This window comes from Durotheca rogersii (assembly GCF_024521655.1).
Source record: "Durotheca rogersii strain YMJ 92031201 chromosome Unknown GGS23scaffold_5, whole genome shotgun sequence".
In the NCBI taxonomy this organism is placed as follows: domain Eukaryota; kingdom Fungi; phylum Ascomycota; class Sordariomycetes; order Xylariales; family Xylariaceae; genus Durotheca; species Durotheca rogersii.
The window spans coordinates 1559496-1578638 of NW_026251236.1; the positions used below are offsets into that span (position 1 = coordinate 1559496).

At 53.3% G+C, this 19143-nt stretch overlaps 9 protein-coding genes across 9 annotated transcripts; 4 read left to right on the plus strand and 5 right to left on the minus strand.

The window, feature by feature from the left end:
* Nucleotides 1–1349: 1349 nt before the first annotated feature.
* On the minus strand, nucleotides 1350–2698 carry GGS23DRAFT_558942 (uncharacterized protein). Its single transcript, XM_051515783.1, has 3 exons — nucleotides 2100–2698; nucleotides 1898–2024; nucleotides 1350–1760 (listed from the first exon to the last, which is right to left on the minus strand). The coding sequence occupies exons 1-3, from the start codon at nucleotides 2501–2503 to the stop codon at nucleotides 1587–1589; spliced, it is 705 nt and encodes a 234-aa protein (XP_051374081.1). The 5' UTR covers nucleotides 2504–2698; the 3' UTR covers nucleotides 1350–1586.
* Nucleotides 2699–3935: 1237 nt separating this feature from the next.
* GGS23DRAFT_424207 (uncharacterized protein) lies at nucleotides 3936–5885 on the plus strand. Its single transcript, XM_051513787.1, has 5 exons — nucleotides 3936–4110; nucleotides 4181–4636; nucleotides 4690–4735; nucleotides 4828–5108; nucleotides 5169–5885. The coding sequence occupies exons 1-5, from the start codon at nucleotides 4046–4048 to the stop codon at nucleotides 5722–5724; spliced, it is 1404 nt and encodes a 467-aa protein (XP_051374082.1). The 5' UTR covers nucleotides 3936–4045; the 3' UTR covers nucleotides 5725–5885.
* A 174-nt stretch (nucleotides 5886–6059) lies between these two features.
* Nucleotides 6060–6653, minus strand: GGS23DRAFT_603950 (uncharacterized protein; the record flags this gene model as incomplete). Its single annotated transcript, XM_051519538.1, has 2 exons — nucleotides 6060–6278; nucleotides 6396–6653. 2 exons carry the CDS (start codon nucleotides 6651–6653, stop codon nucleotides 6060–6062), a joined length of 477 nt encoding a protein of 158 aa, XP_051374083.1.
* A 1041-nt stretch (nucleotides 6654–7694) lies between these two features.
* Nucleotides 7695–9257, minus strand: GGS23DRAFT_558954 (uncharacterized protein). Its single transcript, XM_051515784.1, has 5 exons — nucleotides 8829–9257; nucleotides 8603–8755; nucleotides 8425–8546; nucleotides 8204–8341; nucleotides 7695–8152 (listed from the first exon to the last, which is right to left on the minus strand). The coding sequence occupies exons 1-5, from the start codon at nucleotides 9184–9186 to the stop codon at nucleotides 8117–8119; spliced, it is 807 nt and encodes a 268-aa protein (XP_051374084.1). The 5' UTR covers nucleotides 9187–9257; the 3' UTR covers nucleotides 7695–8116.
* A 146-nt stretch (nucleotides 9258–9403) lies between these two features.
* GGS23DRAFT_558957 (uncharacterized protein) lies at nucleotides 9404–11060 on the plus strand. Its single transcript, XM_051515785.1, has 4 exons — nucleotides 9404–10026; nucleotides 10096–10217; nucleotides 10287–10353; nucleotides 10419–11060. The coding sequence occupies exons 1-4, from the start codon at nucleotides 9588–9590 to the stop codon at nucleotides 10598–10600; spliced, it is 810 nt and encodes a 269-aa protein (XP_051374085.1). The 5' UTR covers nucleotides 9404–9587; the 3' UTR covers nucleotides 10601–11060.
* Nucleotides 11049–11977, minus strand: GGS23DRAFT_558958 (uncharacterized protein). Its single transcript, XM_051515786.1, has 2 exons — nucleotides 11683–11977; nucleotides 11049–11505 (listed from the first exon to the last, which is right to left on the minus strand). The coding sequence occupies exons 1-2, from the start codon at nucleotides 11849–11851 to the stop codon at nucleotides 11342–11344; spliced, it is 333 nt and encodes a 110-aa protein (XP_051374086.1). The 5' UTR covers nucleotides 11852–11977; the 3' UTR covers nucleotides 11049–11341.
* Nucleotides 11978–12079: 102 nt separating this feature from the next.
* Nucleotides 12080–13723, plus strand: GGS23DRAFT_558960 (uncharacterized protein). The gene is made up of 4 exons (XM_051515787.1): nucleotides 12080–12806; nucleotides 12871–12992; nucleotides 13064–13142; nucleotides 13206–13723. Exons 1-4 carry the CDS (start codon nucleotides 12368–12370, stop codon nucleotides 13466–13468), a joined length of 903 nt encoding a protein of 300 aa, XP_051374087.1. The 5' UTR covers nucleotides 12080–12367; the 3' UTR covers nucleotides 13469–13723.
* A 345-nt stretch (nucleotides 13724–14068) lies between these two features.
* Nucleotides 14069–15299, plus strand: GGS23DRAFT_558963 (Aldo/keto reductase). The gene is made up of 2 exons (XM_051515788.1): nucleotides 14069–14434; nucleotides 14499–15299. The coding sequence occupies exons 1-2, from the start codon at nucleotides 14174–14176 to the stop codon at nucleotides 15180–15182; spliced, it is 945 nt and encodes a 314-aa protein (XP_051374088.1). The 5' UTR covers nucleotides 14069–14173; the 3' UTR covers nucleotides 15183–15299.
* Nucleotides 15300–16629: 1330 nt separating this feature from the next.
* Nucleotides 16630–19141, minus strand: GGS23DRAFT_424289 (glucose-repressible alcohol dehydrogenase transcriptional effector). The gene is made up of 2 exons (XM_051513788.1): nucleotides 17998–19141; nucleotides 16630–17885 (listed from the first exon to the last, which is right to left on the minus strand). The coding sequence occupies exons 1-2, from the start codon at nucleotides 18917–18919 to the stop codon at nucleotides 16669–16671; spliced, it is 2139 nt and encodes a 712-aa protein (XP_051374089.1). The 5' UTR covers nucleotides 18920–19141; the 3' UTR covers nucleotides 16630–16668.
* Nucleotides 19142–19143: the final 2 nt, after the last annotated feature.

A 19143-nucleotide genomic window follows, 5' to 3' on the forward strand; every position in this document is an offset into this window, starting at 1 on the left:
CCAGAACAAGTGCAGCCAGTGACTCCGGTGGGAAATTCCCTCTCCACAGGAAAGATCGGGACACACCACGGGCAACCAACACTGCCCTGCTGCACTTATCAGGCTCCGTCACGATCACGCGAGGAGGATCACGGATGGAGCCAGCTCCAAATGTCCACCCGGTGTCGTAAGCCGCGCCGCGAGGTTCATAGCAGAGCCTCACTAGCTGCTAGAAGCTTAGACGGGAGCAGTCGATGGGGGCTGGTGCATATGGGGGTAGATTTCGTAGGGTTGCTTGCGTCGTCATCGTCGGTCGCAGCCGTGCCAGGGCCGATGCTCCCAGCATCGATCTGGAACGTCTGGCGGGCGATGGTCCTAGAGAGGATGGTAGTTTTCGGTGCTCGTCAACTAGGCCTAGCCTTGGCGTGTACTCGTGAGGCTCTGGCGAAGAGAACTCGTCATTCCGATTCGGCAGCGCCTCGTAGACACCGTCGTCGATACTTAAGCTTCTTCTCGAGCGGGGTTTTATCACGAAGACAGGGACAGGGGGCGAGGCAGGGGGTGGGAGGTGATACCCGACACATGACTTGGCGACGCCGCCCTCATCATCTGCGCGGAGTAGCAACCGGGAAGGAGTCCTATCCCACGACTGGGAGTAACCAGACGCTGCTCAGGATGTAGAATCGCAAGCTTCCTAGGGCTGACCGCCCACATCCAAGGACAGGGGGTCTTTCACTTAGGCTAGCTTCCCGTCATTGCCGTCGAGAATGTTATTGGCCTGCATACCGTCCAAAGTGCAGGGGTTCATCGTCACTGGGCTCGTTTTTAGCCGCACGGGAAGCGGGGGAGCCAGCGTCCAGAAGCATCGCGAGCTTTGTTGGCTTGGTGGCATTGGAGTCGCAAGCATCACGTGCGGCTGCTCAATTGGTGCCGCGATTCGGCTGCTAGCTGCGTGGCGTTGTCGCGGATCTCTCGTTTCGAGGAGTCAGGCCAGCGTCTTCCCTCGGGTTCTCTTCCCAACAGCCTTCTCAGGCATCTCCGCATTAGGATCGCGCTATTGAGCCTGACACTCTTTAACAGGTTGGGCGGAAGCATGCAAGCATATAGGTCATAGGAAGGACGTCAGGGACTTAAGAAGTGCGTAGGCGCCGGCACTCTAGGGCCTTGGTGGTAGTTGGGCGAGAAGGGGAGAACCGCTCGCTAGCCGATTTGGCGACGGTCAATGAAGAAGTGGCAGGTGTTGCCGGGCCGGTATTTACTTTTCAGGGGCTGCCAGCTGAGAGGATTTAAACAATTGCCAGGACTTACTGACCGAAGGTGTCGCCAGGCTTGATCTAATAAAAGTACGAAGAAATAAATAAAAAAGAAAATTGGGAATGAATAAATACATTTAATTACCGATGGAACTGCACGACTCAATTATTATCTAGGAGCCTCAAGCACACCAGTTTTATCAGACTGGGTTGTATGGTTCTACTATATGGATAGATCGCCGGGAGAACGGGACACTGACGTACTTGGCCCCAACACCTACATCAATTCTCAGATATAAAAGGCATACCCGATAGGCAATGTAGCTATATGTTGTGATATGCCATTGCTGCAGATCAAGGAAACGGTCTCGTAGATACGTCTTTTCCATGGTCCCGCATCAACTGAATCAGACGCCGACTGTCGCCGCAGGCTCTCACGTCTTGCGACCCGTCAATGAAAGACGAACTCGTTCCGTTTTCGAAGACAAACCGCCGCTCGATGCGGTCGTCCGCCCAGCAGAGCAAGGTCTGTTGGCCCGGTTAGAACAACTCGCTTGCGACGGACAGAATTTGCTCATAGGCCCCCATGAAGGCACCAGTAGAAGTAAGCAATACTGCTAGCTTCCACCGTATCTAAGACGTCCCGACATGATAAGTAGGCTAACCTTGCGCAGATACTCCATGCAATGGGGCCAATGATCGTTGTCCCGCCAGTCAAAACCCGGATCTATGCCCTCGCGGGCCTGCTGGATAGCGTGTCGCAGAGAAGACAGGCAATGAAGTTGATGGAACCTGGGTGTGTGTTTTAGTGGAGGGAGCGATACCCATCGTGCATTCAGGGGGGTAAGCGGCGGGCGGGGAACGTACATGGAGATGGAAGCGTGCCTTGGCTCTCCGCCGTAGTCATCATCTGGAAGTTTTATGACCAACCCAGTGGATCCAAGGTCCTCCCAGAGGCTGTCGTACTTGTGGTCTAAAGACATGTAAGACGGATCGCTGCCCAGTACCCCATAGAAGGATTGTCCGTTTCGACTCCTCGGTTGGCATGACGTATCGGTGCGGACATGGCCAAGGACAGCAGCGGTTAGGAAGACTATGATGGTAGTTGAGAGAGCACAATAGCTCATCAACGTAGTCGTCGAAAAGGCAGACCTCACTAACCTTTGCCTCAGGGAGAAGCCTTTGGTTGAGATGGAGGACTCCGCCGAAGGCTTGCCGCGAGCATATGAGTTATCTTGACTGGATAAGCGCTCATATTTTGCATACTCCATCGTCTAAGTCGAAGATGTCAATGCCGAGGCTTTATGACGCGAGTTAGGCGACGGTAAGGACTCGCGAAGTACGCGCGGTGTGGTTTGGGGAGGCCCGAGCCAGGCTGCAGGTAGGACTCTAACAGATCAGTTAGGGGTAGAATGCCTTTATGATCAGAGACGGGAGTTCGCACGCCCTATAAAAACAAGAACCCTATCTGCAGCAAGGTATTCAGCAGCCCCAGTAGGCCTATCTTTCCCTACATAGGTATTTCGGCAGAGTAGCATTGATGCAGCACCGATGCACCAGGGTGACGGGAAGCTCATTGGCTTGAAATCCAATACTCCATCGGCGCCCCTCTGCCCATTCAGTCACAAGGTCGTCCTTCAGAGGCTTATTTCGAAACCATCCGATCTGCCAGTTCGACAAAAGAAGGATCTAGATCCGCATGATGAGGCCAATGCAGCACGGTTCGGGGTTCTGCATGCAGTATTCAGCTTTCAGCTCGTAGCATGTGGGATTACCGTTGCTGTCGATCAAAACCACTCTTGCTACTGGTAGCCTTGCAGAGCCCTACCGGTTATTCTCGGACGATCTGTCCTACGGCAGAAGAGGTGGATGGTTTCCAAATGCGTTCTACCGCGGGGTGACCATTTACTACCTGTGCAATCCATTTCCCGCAACTCTCTTGTGCCCGTATTAGTATGCGCAATAGAGAGGGTTAACTACGAAAGAAGAAGGACAGCATATACAGTACAAGAGTATTGAATAGTTACTCGAATCAGTTAGCTAGCATATAAAATTATCGTGTTTACATAGTTCACCTCAATTGCATATGCTTGGGGGCTGTATCGTTCGTATATGATCCAGTTACTTCTTGTCTCATCACGTCACCACCAAGGAATACGCACCAGGGCAACATCGGCGTTCGCTCCGGTAGCAGCAATTGAGACCGCCGACTTAAGACACACATTCGTTGAATGGAGGGGAGTATCCCGAAAAGCATTTTCTAACAATAAATACCGAGTCCGAGCGCCGTTTCTCAATGGCAGGAGCCGGGAATGTTTCGTTGAGCCCCGTTCCACCACTCCGACCAGAGCCACTGGGCTCTTCCCCGGCTTCATGATGGAGTCTAGTCCGACTGGGTGGTCCGATGACGACGGTATCGCGACCACCTTCGGTCAACCGGTTACCCTAGAGGAGAGACGCATCACGACGATACGCCATCGGGCGGCCTTGGCCTGCCACTCTGTTCGTTCGTCCTACGTCTCCTGCCGCTGTACTACGGTACACAGGAAAAGCTTACAAACATACAGTGTCGCTCACTTCATGCGAGATGTGATGGGGGAACACCTACATGCAACCGCTGTAAAGAAGAGCAGCGAGTTTGCCACTACCCGAAGTCTCGAAGAAGACGTGCGCCGACACAATCTTTCCCTTCCATCGCGCAAGCTGTGGCCCCAGAGACTCTTCAAACTGCTCCGCTCGCTACGGGATGGGCAAGGCCGCCAACGCCAGCGCCCAGTGTCAGGCCGAATACGGAATCCACTGACGCTGCCTCGATGGATACCCTACCGCAATGGATCCAAGATTGCGAGTCTCATCGATCTATCGATTCCTACTATTAGTAAGTCGGAAACAGATGGTATCCCGCCTCGTCGAGAGGGGTCAGTGTTAACGCGCCGTTTCGTCGACAGCTTCTTTCATAAGGCCCACCCTTTTGCACCTGCCAAGTCTTACATGCAATCTCGGATCCAATCTCAAGATGCATCTGCAGTTCTCCTTTACGCAGCGATGAATTACGTGGGTTGTATGTATCAGCAGTCTCCGCCAGAGAGAGACAGGAAAGCACTGGTGCTACAGCAGGCCCGCCGTGCTCGACAACCTCCTCGAACTCCTAGCCCTCGACACGTGTACCAAGTCGCAACGTTGCTGTTGCTTACCATCGTCGCCTACGGAAAGGGGGAGGTGGAAGAGGCCAGCGATAATTTGGAGAAAGCGATATCGTTGGCTGTCGACATAGGCATGGACCGTGTCGACTCGATCACCGCGCTTCGCGACAGGGAGTTTGTTGAGCTATGGAAGAGGACGTACTGGTATCTCTACATAATGGCAGACGCTTTACAAGACGCAGATACTAATCGCGACTTTCGGTGAGTTTCGCTCTGGCTGTGGAGAGCTTCCCTGTCATTAAACGGCCACACAGACTAGAGTGCCCTGGACCCGACTTTCCACTGCCCTGCACATATGATGTAGGTGGGTGTTCTAAGATTGTAGGGCCTCTCTAAATACATACGGGCCTCTACTTACCGCTGCCCCCGACTAACCTAACCCATAGGCGCAGAGCTCCCCTCAGATGACTCTGTCCCAGTTCGACACGGCCGACTTCGAAGATCACGCTTATATATTCCCGTCCCTCGTATACCTCATAGCGCTTGTGAGAATAAGTCAGTCGATAAAGAGGCTGAATGCGGGCCTAGGAGATCACTTCGATAGGGCGGTTATTCGAACCCATGCCATGCTTATGAACTGGAAGTTACACCTCCCCCTAGAGAAACAGAGTGCTGTCACCAAAAGCGGTGAGATCGATCACATAATGTTCCAGTCCCACATTCTGTTCTACAGGTACCTTGCCTACCTGAGTACGCTCCGAAGATGATTAAAAAGCTGAGACATCGCACCTAGTCTACGCGTGTTTATGCACACTTCACTACCAGGCTCGTCAGGAGGCGACGATGAACCGCTTCGCGCGCGAACGAGACTGGAATCCTGCGAAGCCGGTGCGAGCCTCCTAACTCTCCCTACGTGCCTCCTCCAAATGAGCCCCCTGATAATCAAGCCCTTGTCGAGGTGCGCAGTAACCAGCCTCAACACCGCTCCGCCGCCGGACTCCGACTTTCACGCTCGAAATAACCTGCGCCTTGTCCTGGGGGCTATGAAGCAGGTCAGCGTGGTGTGGAAAGGCGCCGAGCAGGAATCCCAGGCACTCAAGGCCATGGCACGGATAGCATACTCGATTCCCAGCCTTCGCGCTCCGGCGAATCTCACGACGTCTCAGCCCAGTCCCGTAGATGTATTATCGGGGGATATACATTTTCAATTTCACGACGCACACTATTTTGACCAGGACGGCGATGTGGGAACCGCAGCAGAAGTGCGCGACATTTTTGTCGGCACACCAATATTTGAGAGGGTCTCTGGGGCATCAGAAGAGGCATCTGTATTATCGTGGCAGCTTTAATGTCTAATAACTAGAACGACACTCCCCACGATGTTAATAAGTAGATCGCGAGAAAGGCACCACGATCGGTAATACAACCGACGCGTGAGATGCTCTTCTCAGGAGTGAAGGTCTAGCGTTTGGTCTACTTCAAAGCATTTGCACACACGCTCTTCCCCTCAGGAACTGACCACCTTGTGATGGGCATTAAGACAGACCGTATGTAGGTTCTCTAGTACTGGACAGACAGCCGTAAAGCCTTCTAGCCTAGCCCACGCGTACGTGTTGAATTGCCCATCGCGCGCCGCAATAGCGTTGCTACTATCTACAGACGCCGCGAACTTCAAGGTCTCCTCTCAGCTACCAAACACGGTTTCCACCGTGTCGCCGTCCTGCCAGTCCCAGGGATCGAACGTCTCTGTTCGCGCGCGGCGAGCCACGCCCAGCATGCGCGTCGTATCCTTGCACTTGTGGTGCGTACCGTAGCCGTCGATCCCGAACGCCTGGATGTTTCCGGCCGCGTCCTTCTCGATCCACGGCGGCTCGATGGTGCTGTCGCCGAGGCACATGACGTGCTAGCGGGAGGGCGGGCGTCCCCCGAGTCAGCCGGTCGAGCAGAGCCTGGGTGGCGGGTTTGGAAAGACGGATAACTCCTTCGCGGGCAGATAGGCAGACTCAGAATGGACACTTACCTGCGTCACGTATGAGAAACAGTGCGGCACGTGCGTGTGCAAGCTCTCGCCGCGCCTCGACCGGTACGCAGACGAGGATATGTCGGCGCCGTCGAGCCTGTCCTGCAACACACTGCGCAGGAACAGCAGACAGTGCATGGCGTGGAACATGGAGATGCCCATGCCGAGCCGGAAGGTCTCGTTGTGGGCGGTCCAGATCACGCCCGTGTTCTTCGGGAGCAGCCTGCCGCGCAGCTTCTCGTCCATCGTGTGTGACATGTTGAGCAGGAACCGGTTCGATGTGAAGAGGGTGTTGTCGGCGAGGATAGTGGCGCCGAGATCCTGGGCCTCGGCCTGCCGGTCGGGTCCCTCGCCGACGCGGCAGAGGCGGTAAGGAATGCTCGGCCGCAGGTGACCGCCGTCAGAGAGCTGGAAGACGAGGGCGACGAGGCAGGTCGCGAGCACGACGACGACGACGACCGTCGAGCGCACGCTAAGGGGGGAGATAGCCATGCTTAACCAGGAGCAGGAGGAAGAGAACAAGACGGAGAGAAGGAGAAACTGGATCGGGAATGAGACTTAGCGATTCAAGAGGCATAATTAACTCTCTATCGAGGCATCCAAGTAAAGGCGTTCCCAGTTGGTTTGGTATCCCGTGTGAGCGAATCACACCCCCGCGATTGGGGTCGACCCGGCATAGGCTATGCTGCTGCTGCTGCTCCGATTACCCGTCCCCTTGCCTATGTCAGCTCCGGCTGAGGGAGAAGGGGAGCCGAGAGGATTTCCAATAATGGCCCGGGCCGGGCCGTTTACCGTCTTCGAGTCGGAACGAGAAGTTTTGTCTAATATGCCAAGTCATGCCCAACTCCATCCTATTGAATGATCTGCCTACGACATTGAATCAACCAGCTCTGATGCCTATGCAGTTACAGCCGCGGCGGAGGCTATACATGCCTGCCTTCCAAATGTGGAAGTGTAGGCTTCGACATTTTCCTATGATGAGTACGAAATCACATATTAGTGACCCTACTCGGAATGTCGTGTTGAATGTGGGTAGCTGAACTAGAGCGTTCCGCCGCGTAAGGATTGGTTATAGATAATATAGTAGTATTTTCCTGCATTATCGGCTTAGGTCAAGACATGTCTACAGTGCATCAAGTCGAGGTTCAACTAGTTGTGTTCAAATATGCCCATTAACTGTAGTCAGCATTCCCCCCACAGGACCTCCCCCGTATTGCTACCGTGTATATGCATTGGTGTGTACTGCGACATACCCATACTCAACGTCGGCTTCGTTTCCGCTCGACAGTAATTGAACACAGAAACACCAGTTAGTGGGATAATGCGCGTACCTAGTTGGTGTAGTTACCGAAGTCATCCAGAATACGCGTTGTAGCCACTGAGACATTAGAGCCGCCCAGGAGACTAGGCTCAGCAGACGGAACTATACCAAGACACGAAGAGGGGAGAGGAGAAAGTATCAAGAGCCAAAGAAGGAGCAAGAATATAACGGGAGAATGTATTCCTTACGGCCCTGTTATTAAGAGTTGCCTATCGATGTGCGGCTAGACCTTAATAACTGAGCAGCCGAAGAACAAGGGTATTGAGCAAGCTACTAATTCGAAGAAGGGCACTTCTAAGACTCGACACCTTTACCGCCATTTTTATTTCCAACCTCAACCCCCTTAAGCTCGGGGTCCTCACAGAACGCAGCCACGTCTATCCAGCCTTCGCGGATATTCCTAGTTCCCGTCCAGCCGACCTTCTTGATGACTAGGCTGCTATCGCACATCAGCGCATATCGAAGAATCTCGAAGCAGTGGCCTAACGTCGTCAGTTATATCTTGCCCTTTTCTAACATATCCGAGCCCCGAGGTGCGTATCATACCGTCGTGCTCTTCCTTGGCTATGCCGGCCAAGGTTTCCTCTTCCGTTATCTGCCCGTGCCAACGTCTCCAAAGGACGTGCTGTTGTTGCGGGAGCCAGTTGACTCGTATTAGCAAGAAAAGGTCTCCATGAGTGAACGCAACAGGCCTTGGTGCCACCTTACCAAGCAGTGGAGTCTGTGAATATGAGAGAGAGCCCGCGGGTCTCCGGCTTCGTGACTTGTTATGTATGCCCGATTGATTCGGACGGAGTTGGCATCCTTCCTCCTTACGGGCTTGATCTGGTCTGTCCGGGCCGTGGGTTAGAGACGAGGTTGCGATAGTCATCGTTCGAATTCGTACCTTCTTGAACACGCTGCCACGCCGCTTGTGCCCCGGGTGTAGGTTCTGTTGTCGTCGAAACATTGAAGTAGTCGCCAATCTCGGAGAATGTCCCCAAAAACCTTGCCTCCCAGTGCTCCACCGGCCCGTTGGAAAGCGAAGCGCAGTCGGCCCCTGAAAACTACCATATTAGAATCTAGATGGGGATTCGGTCCCGTTTTAAGACTAAGGAGATGGCGAGACAGACCACGCGAATGAGGCCTAAAGCCAGACCAGGTAAGTATGACACCGCAATAGGTGACAATGAGGAGGAGATGTGGGATCCAGAGAAGAATCGACTGAGAAGCACGGCGAACTTGTTTCTGCGGAATTGCGGTCTCGTCTTCAAACTCCTTCTCAGGTATCATCGGCTGGCTTTCACCAATTTGCTGCCTTTCTTGTAAGCCTAGCGACGTAGAGCCAGCGGATGGGAGAGCCGAGTAATATGCCATTGCACATAGATCAAATCCCCGAGCTGGCAGCCAAGGAGTGCGAAAGGGGATACGGGAAAGGGGGCAAAAGAAACGAGAAATGGCAACTGCAGAAAAACAACCTTTGCTATGCATATTAAAACCGAGTAATAGATATTACGCCCATAACGGCGATAATACCAAAACGTCGGCATCTAGCTATAGCCCAGTGCGGCAGCAATATGAGTTCGGCGGTAGTAATAGGTTCAGCATAGGCTATGCATGTGGCAGCCGGGACTTGGCGCCCCCCCCCTTGCACCCCCGGGTATGCAGGCCCGAGTCGCATACGGCTACGGCTACTCAGCAACCCGCGGGATCTTCATCCCTCTGTAAGTGGCGTTCAGAGGGGCAGGTTGGGGCAACCTACGATCATTGCCACCGTGACTCCGACAGAGCAGGTTGGTATAGCATAGCTAGCCAGCGCGGTTTTCTTTTTCCCTGGTAGCGCCTAGCAGAAATTCCTATACACAATCGATTCACGAATTCGCGCCGTCCAGATGTCCGGGTTGGGCGGCTACAAGTCCCAGCGTGGGCAGTACCGGAAGATTGTCGGCGAGCACGACGACGAAGACTGCGACAAGGCTAACCCGCAGGACGATGGCGACGAGTCCGACGGCGCCGCAATACCCTCAGGCGCGGCTAGGGTGATCTCGAGAACCAAAGCGAGCCACAGAACCACGCATATCTACCGGCTGCTCCTTTTCGCCCTCATCGGATTTAACCTACTGGTATCGATCGTTCTACTCTGGGTCATCATAGTACTCGCACAGCGCGCGCCGCACGCGCCAGCCGACGCCGGTGTGCAGCTTCTGGGCCAAGCCGAAATCCCGGTTGAGATGGAGCTCTACCGGTTCCGCACCGGCGTGAGGGAGAAGACGCCCTTCTTCGGCGCGCCAAATGCGTCGACGGATGCTGCCTGGGACACGATTCTTGACGGTGGGAACCCCAGCGCCCGTCACAGACGGGACTGCGGTATTTATTTACTTACGTTTCTTCGTTGAATAGCCGGGCTGGTCAGGCTCACGGCGGCGCAGGCCGATAAATTGAGCGCGCCGACAGCCAGGAGCCAACAAGATCCGACGTCCTACGTCGGCATTCTGGAGGTATTCCATCAGCTGCACTGCCTGGTCAGTTGCTATCCCGAGCGCGGCCACCTCCTCGTGCACCCTACCCTACGAGACTAACCGTCGGCTTAGAACATTCTGCGGAAACGGCTCTACGCTTCAGACCCGGCAGTCCAGCTTGGCGACTCATTTCACACAGGCAAGGACCCCATCGCCGAGGAGGAGGGCAGCTAAGTCGTCCCCGCGCGTGCTAACTGGATCTAGCACATTGCTTCGACTACATCCGGCAGAGTTTGATGTGCCTCTCGGACGTCAACATTGCCCCCATCAGCTGGAGCGAGAGAAAGGGCGAGTACGCGATCCATTGGGATACGGTCCGGCAATGTCGCAACTTTGAAGGGATCCACAAGTGGGCGTTGGATAAATCGCACCACGAAGTTGAGTAGGCGTGATGTGGCGCCGGGGGGTTTGGACAGGGCGTCGGAGTAGGTAGGCCAGCAAGCAACACGATGATGGGCATGATCCGACCAGAGCAGCATTAAATGATCCCCTCGATACTGTAGCCATGTATAAATATTTCGTCAACCAGTTACGCCCCTGTCAGGTACTATTTGCGGCATCTACCCTCACACCAGTGATATTGTTAAAGATACTCTGGATGCCGTGATAACATAGTATCAACATATACGGGTGGATCAAAACACAAACCTCGAATAATGGAGCATATGTCATATATCTCAAGCTCAGCATGCTACGGGCACAGTATATTAGGTGTTCTCACATATCTCAAGGCTGTGTTTAGCCTTGTAGGTCATGGGGAAGGCCTTAGTGATGCACCTACCACGCATCGCGATACTCTACATAGACATGTAGACAGCGGCTTTTTGGGCCTTCGTCTCATTGCGGTAGCAAGTTTGTCCTACTCTCCCTCTTGGTATCTTCGCGTCTAGTGAAGAACACTGTATTGGAAGCGGTATGCCTAATGTGTGTACACGATGTTCCTGCAAAAGCCCTGCCTACCCAAGTAGGCGGTCCTGTTGAGTCGAAGTCCTCCCAAAGAAACAGTTCGTAGTCGAAGTGATGCACGCATCAAGCTGTGCGCAGCGTCATCTGAAAGGAGTTGGGGAAAATAAGAAGGGAAGAAACCACAAGCCCAGTCTCGATGCTGTCAGAATAGCTAATCGTTTCTAGGCCTGAGCCTCGTTCCCGTCCCTCTTGGCCTTTCCTCCGTATTGCCATCGACCCGATCCCCAGACCAATAACTCCACTTCCTCCTCATCTCTTTTCGCACTGGCGGGTTCCGGCTGCTCAGCGCTGCGCGCCTTCACTTCAGTCACTCCGCGTGCGATCGCTGGCAAAAGTCCGAGTTAGCGATGCGAGTCTGCCGGGGATAAGCAAGACCACAGATTCTACCAGATAGGCAGCCGCTATCGCGTAATATGGCCCTCATCTACCGGTTTCCACGCGATATTGTTGTACTCCATCCCCTTGAAGCAGTTCCATTGCGGCAGAGAGCATAGCGGCTTACCAGACGGGTTGCCAGTCGGCACGGCTAAGACAGCTGACAGCGAGGCCAGGGACAGGAGGGAGAGTTGCCACTTCATGTTGAAAGACGTGTCGTTTCGTCGAGAGAGAAGAGTTATGTTGGAGATTGTTCGAGACTGATCTGTGTTGTTGAGGAAAATTGATGGCGGCATCAGGTAAGTGAGACTGGCGAAGCCAGGTTTAAAATACCCTCGAATCCTTTTTTTTCCCCTTCTGTGTTGCGAACTGCAAAGTTGGGGACTTCGCAACTCGGTGATCCACGCGGTGTTATGTGGACCTGCATAGCCTAAGCTACCCGGTGTTTACTTGCCGGCCTCGCATCTCGTCCTAGACCCTATCCGGGCCCGGTCTGGGTTCTGCTTGCACGCGGCGCCCAGCATAGCCTACCGCTTACCCAATAGCCTAGAGGCTGCTCGTCTCCCCCTCCTCTACCACGCCGTACGGGAAGCCTGCATAGCCTAAGCGGATACAGTAAGTCAAGTCGGATTCCGTTCAACATACGTCCCGGCGACAAGCTTGGCGTAATATTCCAGTATGCAGAGTCTTCAGCTCCCACCTACCTACACCCTGTGCTTCGAGCTCAGTTTATCTCAACTCTCAACCCGCCCGAGACTCAAGTTGTCTAGACGCGTGGCCCTCTCCCCGCCCTAAACTCCTCCTTGAGCGAAATGTTTTTCTTTTCGCTCCGGAAGAAGACCTACGAGAAGCACGCCGAACCTCTCGGCGATGCGGAATCTCGCGAGAGGTTGATGACGGATGTTGAGTTAGATCACAGTTCGTCCAGAGCATCAGAAGAAACCGTGATGCCAGCTGCGAGCTGGCAACGGAGATCTCACAGAGCGCGGCTATACACGACCCTCAGTTGCTCTCTCGTCATAACAAATATCGTCACTTTCGGCCTCTGGCTCAGCTCACTTCACCGTATGAATTCGTGGCTGATGGAGGACTATTACAACCGGCCCGAGATCGAGCACCTAGGGCAAGCACAAGTTCCTGTGGAATACGAAACACGGAAATTCCACACGGGAATTGTCGCTGGCGATGTGACGGAATTTTTCGGCCCTCCCGGGAGCAAGGCCGACGTGGCTTGGAATAAAATAGTTGAGGGTATTTGTTTGTTCATCTTGGTCAGCTTCGTAACAGACCCTAACATACAGCGCTTTTTACTTAGCTGGCTTGACGCGGTTGACGGCCGACCAAGCCGGTCGACTTGGGGAAGTGACGGCGAAGGAGTGGAATACGACCGACTCATACGTTGGTGTACTGGGAGCCATCCACCAGCTCCACTGCCTCGTAGGTGCCTCTCGAGTTGAGCGTATCCTATGCTTTGGCGATCAGCTCCTAATATTTCCCTTTCTCTCTAGAGCCGCCTTCGATATACCATCTTTTACCCAGGTCGCTTTGAGGAATTCGACGGAGGTCACCTTGCGCAACTTCACTTATGTACGTTACGTCGCTCGAACATGAGAGATTACCTCGTTCTTCGAAATTAACTTTTAATACTAGTACACTGCATCGAATACCTTCGTGAGATTATTATGTGTCTCGGAGATGTCACCGTTGAACCGGTTGGCTGGAACACAACCACTCTCACTTATATAGCAGAAAAGGACCAAGTCAGACAGTGCAGGAGGTTTGACAAGATTTACGACTGGGCGACAGAAGCTGCCAACGAGGTCCCCAACGCTCCCGGCAATGTGAAGGCCTGGAAAGACATGCTAGATTTTGAAGGGACTCACCCTGTTGACCACAAAGGGGAGGGTAGTTAAGTAGATAGGCCCTTTGGCTGCCCCAAGTTTGGTAACCTCGGTAATATGAGTAGAAGGATCGACGTCCTAATTCATCAACCATCGGACTAGAGGCTAACCCTCTCGCTCATCCGCTGGCAAGGTTCACAATGTCGTCAACCCCGTCCATCAGGTATCCGGTGCTAGTAGCGACAGTTATAACATCACTGAAATCAGATTACGGCTCGTTGCCATTTCTTTACACTGTCGAGCAATCAGAATCAAAGCATATAGCACGGTTCGTTTTAGGACTCGAGTGTGTGGTGTTCCAATATCACCGATTCGTTGCGTCCAGCATAGCTATATTCTAGCCACTGCTATTGGTGCTCCTCCTATCTTACCCTATCATCCCCTCTAGGAATGAGGGAGGGAGGGGGCGCTACGATAAGCGCCCGGGGTTGGAAAGATCCCCAACGCAGGAGGCCGTTTCTTTGATAGGTAATGAGGTGGAATGGGTAGGGCCGAAGCAAGCCAAGACTATCCAGATGTCGTAGAGTGCCAAGGCCGCCAGCCTTCACAAGGATGCACGACGTGCGCCTTTATATCTGGGTCTATGCTGTTGTACGCGATGTTACTAGTGCTGAAATATCAGGTCTTTAGCAACGTAAGACATTTTCTATTCAACAATTATATCGTGGCATGGTTAACGTTGGGTTTCGAATTCAGGAGTAAACAGATCATTCGACCATGGCGGTATGCGTGCCCTCCTCAGACGACTTCGCTGAGCGCTTCGTTCCCCTGAAGCTCTCGTCAGGCCGTGTTCACCCATATCTTGTTTATGGCACCGGTTCCAAGCACGGTGATACTAGTCGCCTGACTACTCTGGCTCTGAAAAATGGCTTCAGAGCCGTCGACACGGCCAACTATCCCACAGCCTATGACGAAGCTCTCGTAGGAGACGCTGTTCAGGGAGCTTTGAAGTCAGGTCTAGCAAGAGACGACCTACTCGTGAGCTATCTCACCGAGCGCCCCTCATAAGCCCTGCGGAGACTAAGAAAGTAACCGATGAAAGATCCAAACCAAGTTCACGCCATCGTGGGCCCACGCTGAGGGAAAGCTTTCCTACGAGGTCTGCCAGCCTCTAGAGGCCCAAGTCCACGAGTCGATCGAGAAATCCTTCCAGCACTTGAAGGTAGATCGCATCGATATCCTGCTATTACACGCTCCGTTCAAGGATGATCAGGACAATATCCTTGCTTGGAAGGTGTTCGAAACCTTCGTTCCAGACCGCATTGGTGCGCTGGGCGCGTCTAACTTCTCCCTTCCTGCCTTCGAGAAGTTGTATGATGCCGCCAAGGTGAAGCCGCAGATCGTTCAGAATCGCTTTGACGAGGACAGCGGGTACGATATCGGGCTGCGCGCATTTCTGAAGCCAAGAGGTGTTATATATCAGACCTTCTCGCTCTTGAGAGGGAACAGAGAGTTGCTCGCCTCAGGCGTTGTAGGACGCCTCGCGACGCAGTACTACATCCCAAAGGAAGTAGCACTCTGTCTGCTCACGCTGGGCTTGGGTAATTTGTCGATTGTAAATGGTACCACCGACGAGGAGCATATGAGAATTGACGTCGAGACCATTGATAGGCTTTTAGGGGACGAGGATGCTGTCCTCGTCCTAAAGTCGTATATGCAGGATTTTGAAGACTTGATCAAGGAGATCGGTTGCCGAGTTCTTGAACGGTCTGCCCTACTTACCTAGACAGCTCGCGTGTATCTATTAATACCTTATGTAGAACAGCTCAGTTGTGGATATTCTCGCTTGTCTCACTTGGATATCTGTTCAAGAGACAACGTATTAACCATTCCACTACACGCCTATTCAGCCCATTCTATGTGTCCGAAGCGTACGGTGGTCTTTTTAGACGAAAATCCAAACGGAGTTCCGAGCGACGTGGCACCTTGGCATTCCGCACCCTCAGATAGAAACAAGAACAAGGTGAGAGAGAGAGAGAGAGAGAGAGAGAGAGATGCAGATGGATAGGGATGGTGGTTCTGAAAAGTTCTTTTTCTAATATTTCGAGAGCGTCAGATGCCTAGGTACTGGAGGCACGTTTCCCCTGATCTCCCTCCCCGGCATCATCTGGGTGATGAATTGCGTGAAGGGAACGAAAAGCGCCTCAACATGCCTCTCGACGAGTTGGATAGGTAAATAGTAGGTGTGTTACTTTTTATAAAGTGGCATTGAAGGCAATCATACTTAAGGTATACATATAACTACGCCGCGTTGCTACGATCCCCGGGTACGTAGCTCTAACGATAGAGGCAGTACTTAAGGAGAATTGGTCACAAGTCAGTTTAGCCTCGGGGTTCATCGTCACGGGCGAATTTTATAGCCTACGTCTCCAAATGGGAAGTGTACGCGTCTGCGTTTTCCTGTGACAGATGTATACTACCTTCGTGTCGTCTACTGGCTACTGTCTAGGTCGACCTGCGCTGGTAGAAGCGTCGCCAAAGCCGGCGAGCTAGAAAGTCGGCCCAGTTATTCACCCCACTGGCCCTCATATCCGCATCAGGTGCTGTATACGAGGGCGGACAGAGAAATGTGGCAAATTTGTGTGTAGACAAGTCCTGAAGGACAAAAGAGACGCAGCGTGTTGGCAGAGTGGAAGGCGCCATTTCTTCTGTGCAATTCCGATCGTTGGTAGGATACATGATGCTTCAATGCCAATACGGCAGCAGCAAAAAAGGAGGCAAAAAAAATAACTTCTTCGGAAACGCAGGTCTCGACGCCAAGATCGAATGGCGAAAACTGGTGATCCCGCCCCTTTTGCTCCCCTTTCCTCAGCCGTCCGAAGATGTCCAATCCCCCCGGCTGTCTTACCTACCTTTGTCTTTCTTTCTCTGCTAAAAGGAGAGGGAAAGAAAAGAACAGAAAAGATTTTCGCCCTTTCGTCCTTCAAGTATGAGAAGAAATCTCTCGCTAAAGTTGGCCCCGTTCGTCCCTTCCTGGATGCACCACGTATCCGGGGAATCCTCCCAACGCCTTTCCTGCTGGAGCCGGGTTTCGCGCATATCCGGTGTTATTGGCACGCGTTGCTCTTTTCTAAGACATCCCATGTTCGAGGGTTGAGAGGACCGCGACACCCCTACGCTCCGTTCCTCGGGTAAACGCCGATCGAGACTTGGGCTCGGCACTCCGCCTCTACCCAGCAACCCAGCACGTCTCTCGATCGGCCCGGCCGTATTCACGACCTCGAGGAACCGCCTGACCTGTCCTGGTCGGCGGCCACCTTCTTCTCCTTCCGAGATTTAAAAACAAAATCGCCCATAATCTGGATATGGTCCGCAGGAAAGTGGTAATTGGGAAACCCCGGTACACGCTTCAGGTATTCGTAGTCCGGAGGACCCAGCAGCTCGACCACGTCCAATGTGTTAGTAGTATACCAGATATAGTCGATTACACCAGAAAATGTCGGAGTGTAATTGGTAAACGTGAGCTCGTCTGATGTGCCAAAGAGATGCGCGTACGCGTTGCGTAGGCTAAAGGGGTGTTCAATGCCGTCTCGGGTAAAATTTCCGTACGAGTGGCCTACCAGGTCGGGGTGATCAGGGGGGATTCGACCTTTCTCTAGCAACTCGTAAACGGAGCTATCCGCCATGGAGTTATAGTCACCGCAGACTAGCAGGGGGATATCGGTATTGTTGCGGTACTCCTGGCTGGGGGCCGGCTCGGGGTATTCAGCCGCAGGAACACCAGAATCCCCATCCGACGATTCGCTCCTGGGTAATATCTTCTCGCTCATGGGGAGCGGCGGTTTCCTCGTGTATTTCTCCGACTGCTTCGTCACTAGCTCCATCAAGATACCCGTCTGCACGGCCTTGACATCGGCCAGGAAAGATTCCCAGCAGAGGTGGGCGTTCACGACGATGAAACGATTTCCTGTGAACCGGGATTCGAAAAAGCAGTAGACAGCAATAGTATCTTTGGGCATGACCCGGTTGAACACGTCGTCAGCCATTTTCATATCCGGCCGATTGATGGCAGTCTGTCGGAAATCGACCAGTTGCTTGTCCAACATGATGTACTTCTCGCTTTTATAAAATATCGAACAGCCATCCACCGACTGCTGGTCCTTCCCGGTAAGATGCTTGACCCTGGTTTTGGGATAGAACACACCCTCGTAACCATGCTTGGCGAGCTCGGGCGTGAAGAAGTCGTTGAATGCGTCCATGGCGGTTTCCTGGAGACAGAGAATATCCACGTCCCTCTCCCGGAACTCTCGCATTATGCTCTCCTTTCGGTACTCCCAGGACAGAGCACTAGCAGGGGTATAGCCATACTGCGTGCTCGTGGCGTACTTATCACAAAGGGTGTTCCACGACATGACGCGGATATGCTCCTTATCCGACCCCACGTCCTCTTGGATGGGGATCAAGGCTCGGGGATTGGGCGGCATGGGCACTGAGCACAATATCAGTTTCGAGTTGGACCGTCAGGTGACGAGACATAAGCACATATGCGCATATGAGGGGAAGATTGTGTAGAATGGATGGGGGCGTCGAAGGTCGCATACCTGGAGCTTGCTCCTTCAGGTGGGCAATTAAGGCCTTGGTGCCCTCCTCCATCAGCCTCTGCTTCTGTTCATGTTCTAGAGGATTTCCCTGGATACCGAGAAGTTCTAAAAAATGTAGAGCACCGAGTTCTGAGGGTATCGTTTGTATGAGATTGTTATACAGCAACAGCTGCTTAAGGGGAGTGCACATGCCGAGTTCCGGAGGTAGGCTTGTCAACCGGTTATGCGATACGTCGAGATGCTTAAGGGAACGAAGTTGGCCTATCTCGCGTGGCAAGTGTGTGAGGTTGTTCGACGCGAGATAAATTTCTGTGAGGAACGCGTAGTTGTCGAACAGCATTATTGAGATGTTCTTAAGCCCTTGTCCACTGAAATCTATGTTGAACCAGTCTTGCCGATCTAGGGCCTTGTCGACATTAACGGGCCGGCCCCTATCCTCCAGTTCTCCGTCGACTGCCGTCTCAGCAGAGGCCGCGTTTGGGAGGGCCAAACCGATGCCCTTATTCTCATTGGCCCGAAGCCGGGCAAAGTAGTGCGGCTGATGCTGCTCTGTCATGGTAGCGTGGGCACGCTCGGACTCCTTCAACGATTTGAGCTGCTCGTTCCAGTGTTCGCTGAATGACTGCGTTTGGCCACCGCGAGAGCCCGGGGCAGCACCGTTCTGGTGGCTACTTGGCGTGAAAGGCGTGACACTCGACATCAGGCCGGAGGAGAAGGCCGAGTGGTTGATGGTACCAGACGCGGCAGTATGGGCAGCATGATCCTGGGGTAGGGCATGATGATGCTGCTGCGGATGGGCATGTGGCTGGTGAGCGCCCTGGGGTTGGACAAAGTTGTATATCATTTGCGGCGCCATGCCGCGATTGCTGGGAACGCCATTTAGGCGCGCGTTGTGGGCCTGCTGGTGGTTTGGAGCGTACATGCCGCGCGATCGGGAAAATCGGGTGGTAGAGGCGGGGAGTCAGGATTCAGAGGATATATTGAGTTGAGTATGATCTTGGCGGGCGGTAAGTGGTGTTTCTGGCGCTGAGAGCCGCACTTGCCCTTTCTTCTTCTTCTTCTCCGGGAGCACAACGAACGACCATCAACGTCTTGGTACGCGTAAAATATGTATCGAGGTCTGCTATACGTATTGAATGCTAATGG